General features: G+C 40.8%; 1 protein-coding gene across 1 annotated transcript in view; it reads left to right on the top strand.

Annotated features, from left to right (window-relative positions):
- LOC102207434 (GTPase IMAP family member 4-like) overlaps positions 1 to 1615 on the top strand; it is a gene marked incomplete at its 3' end in the record, with an annotated part of 7407 nt that extends 5792 nt beyond the window's left edge. The window contains exons 2-4 of the mRNA XM_013913102.1: positions 613 to 811; positions 1045 to 1531; positions 1568 to 1615. Of these exons, the coding sequence (XP_013768556.1) occupies positions 613 to 811; positions 1045 to 1531; positions 1568 to 1615 (734 nt within the window). The remainder of the gene's footprint in view (positions 1 to 612; positions 812 to 1044; positions 1532 to 1567) is intronic.
- Positions 1616 to 2633: the final 1018 nt, after the last annotated feature.

Below are 2633 nucleotides of genomic sequence, written 5' to 3'. Positions count from 1 at the left end.
ACAGATCAGAATCAGCGAGCTGTCGGCTTTCAGCCCCGACCGTGAGAAAGGCGACATCTAACTGATTCTGATCCGCAGGTCGCGCTGTGTGTTTAAGTCTTTGTGAAGAATCCCTGTACCTGCTCTCATTTACTGTCTTAACTGTTTGGTGGTTCTTGAAATTTTGTGAGAAGTCACCAGAGATTCTGGCATTTCGGGCAAAATAAATTTATATTAAAAAATCGATTCAGGATTTTAATGAATCGATTTTACGTTATCCAAGCCAGAATCGATTTTAATCGATGAATCGATCATAAAAAACCACCCCTACTTTTAACCCTCTAATCCTAAACTCCAATCCCAACCCTATGATTTAGGATTTTATATGTATGTGAGGTAAATTTAAAAAAAAAACCCAAAAAAACCCAACAATCTAAATAATAATTAATAACATACATACACATCACTGATCATGACTATGACCTCACAGAATTAATAGTTGTGACACATCTTCTTGGGTATCTGCAAATTTTTGCAATCTAGAAAAATCTATGCCAAAACTTAGTTGATGTTCAGAATGTATTTACAGCTTGATATAGATCCTAGTTCATTATTTCTCATTTTTCTACACAGATCCTGGCAGGACAAAGGACGTTGAGGTCAGGATTGTAGTAGTGGGAAAGACTGGAACTGGAAAGAGTGCTACTGGAAACACTATTCAGGGTCGTGAGTGCTTTGAATTCAAGTTCAGTGCCAAATCTATGACTGTAGAGTGTTCAAAAGGCAAAGTTAAAGTGGATGGGCAGCAAGTTGCTGTCATTGACACCCCGGGGCTGTGTAAAGTAAAGTGTGTAAAGTGTGCGTGTTAGTCCCCATAGGGAAATAGTTCCTCTGCATTTAACCCATTCACCCAGTGAAGCAGTGGGCAGCCACCAATGCAGCGCCCGGGGAGCAGTGTGTAGGGACCTTGCTCAGGGGTACCTCAGAGTAGCCGTTCAGTGGAGTCGAACCTCCGACCTTCCGATCATGGGGCCACCACTCTACCTATCCCTGCCCCTTATCAACCCTGTTTGATACCAGGGTTGATAAGGAGAGAACAACTAAAGATGTATGCCAGTGCATCTCCTATGCTTCTCCAGGACCTCATATCTTCTTGGTGGTCATCAGACTGGGCAGATACACTGAAGAGGAAAAACAGACGGTGCAAAGGATTCAAACAATCTTTGGCCACGCAGCAGACAAATGCAGCATGGTTCTCTTTACCCATGGGGACCAACTTGAAGGCACCACTATTGAAGAGTTCTTAGAAGAAAGCTCAGACCTGCAGGAACTCGTGGCCAGATGTAACGGTCAGTACCACGTCTTCAATAATAAACTGAAGGAGAGCTCTCAGGTCACTGAGCTGATCCAGAAGATCAGAGAGATAGTCCAGAAGAACGGAGGAAGCCACTACACCAATGAGATGTTCCAAGAGGCTGAGAGGGCGATTGAAGAGGAGAAACAACGCATCCTGAGAGAGAAAGAAGAAGAAATACAGAAAGAAAAGGAGAAGGTTGAGAGAGAAATACGGGAAAGATATAAGAAAGAGATGCAGAAATACAATGAACAACTCCAGGCTGAGAGAGAGAGGGAGAGGAAGGAAAGAGAGGAGAAGATGAATGAGGAGAGAAAGAGAGAGATGGAGGAGAGAGAGGCAGAGAGGGAGGACAAAGAATGGGAGATGAAGAAGTTAAAGGAGAAGTGTGAGAGAGAACTGGAGGAAGAAAGACGCAAGGTTCAGTCCTGGTGTGAAAACAAGGCCAGAGATGAAGCTGAGAAGTTTAATCCATTATATCATCTGATAAGAATCGGTGAAGTAGTCGCCGATGCTGGCAGGAGGATTTTTAAAGAAATCAAACAACTAGAAAGGGCAATTTTTAGCCTGTTCAAATAAAAACATGAACATCACTGAAGTGTTGGTAGTAGAGTAATATAGTAGTATAGTATAGTCTCACACTGCCATCTACTGTTCTGTATTAAAATGTGTATTAGTAACATTAAATAAAGAAACACACACTTATGTTTGATTATCAGTGACTTCTGTTTTCCCTATTGAACTAATGCTCTTGCTTATTTGTTTTCTGCATATTAATATTAATTACAACACACTTACCAGATTTTATTGTAATCCTTCTATCATTGATTTAGTTTTCACTTTGTCAACGTCAAAGTATTCCTTTCATGGATTTTGTCGCTGAGCTGAACTTGAAGTAAAGATATAATGATAAAATTAAAACCCAGAACGTTGATTCTGTTCATCTGTTCATCTGTTTTCACTGGGGGAAACATTTCATCACTCATCCAAGTGACTTCTTCATTCACATGAATGCAGGTTTCCCCAAATGAAACTAGCACCTCAGTCAAATTAAAGTAAACCTTTTTGTGAAGCAAAACATTTCTGTCCACTTGGAGTCTAACACTGAATAAGCTCTGCACACCCTGAATCAGTCAAATTTATATTGAATGCTTTTCTTTGCCATCTCACTGTGAGCTACTGTGAGTTTTAGCCAGTTTACAGCTTTCTTCTCTTTTCTTTGTTATGTTTTGCAACAGTTTTGTGTGGATAGCCAGTATGTATTTTACGGAGCCCCCCAGGGGACATGGGAGAAAAAAAA

The sequence above is a fragment of the Pundamilia nyererei genome, unplaced genomic scaffold (genome assembly GCF_000239375.1).
Source record: "Pundamilia nyererei isolate P.nyererei 1_Seehausen unplaced genomic scaffold, PunNye1.0 scaffold00115, whole genome shotgun sequence".
NCBI classification, from domain to species: domain Eukaryota; kingdom Metazoa; phylum Chordata; class Actinopteri; order Cichliformes; family Cichlidae; genus Pundamilia; species Pundamilia nyererei.
The sequence above is the reverse complement of the archived record's forward strand: the minus strand, read 5'-3'. Positions and strand labels throughout refer to the sequence as shown.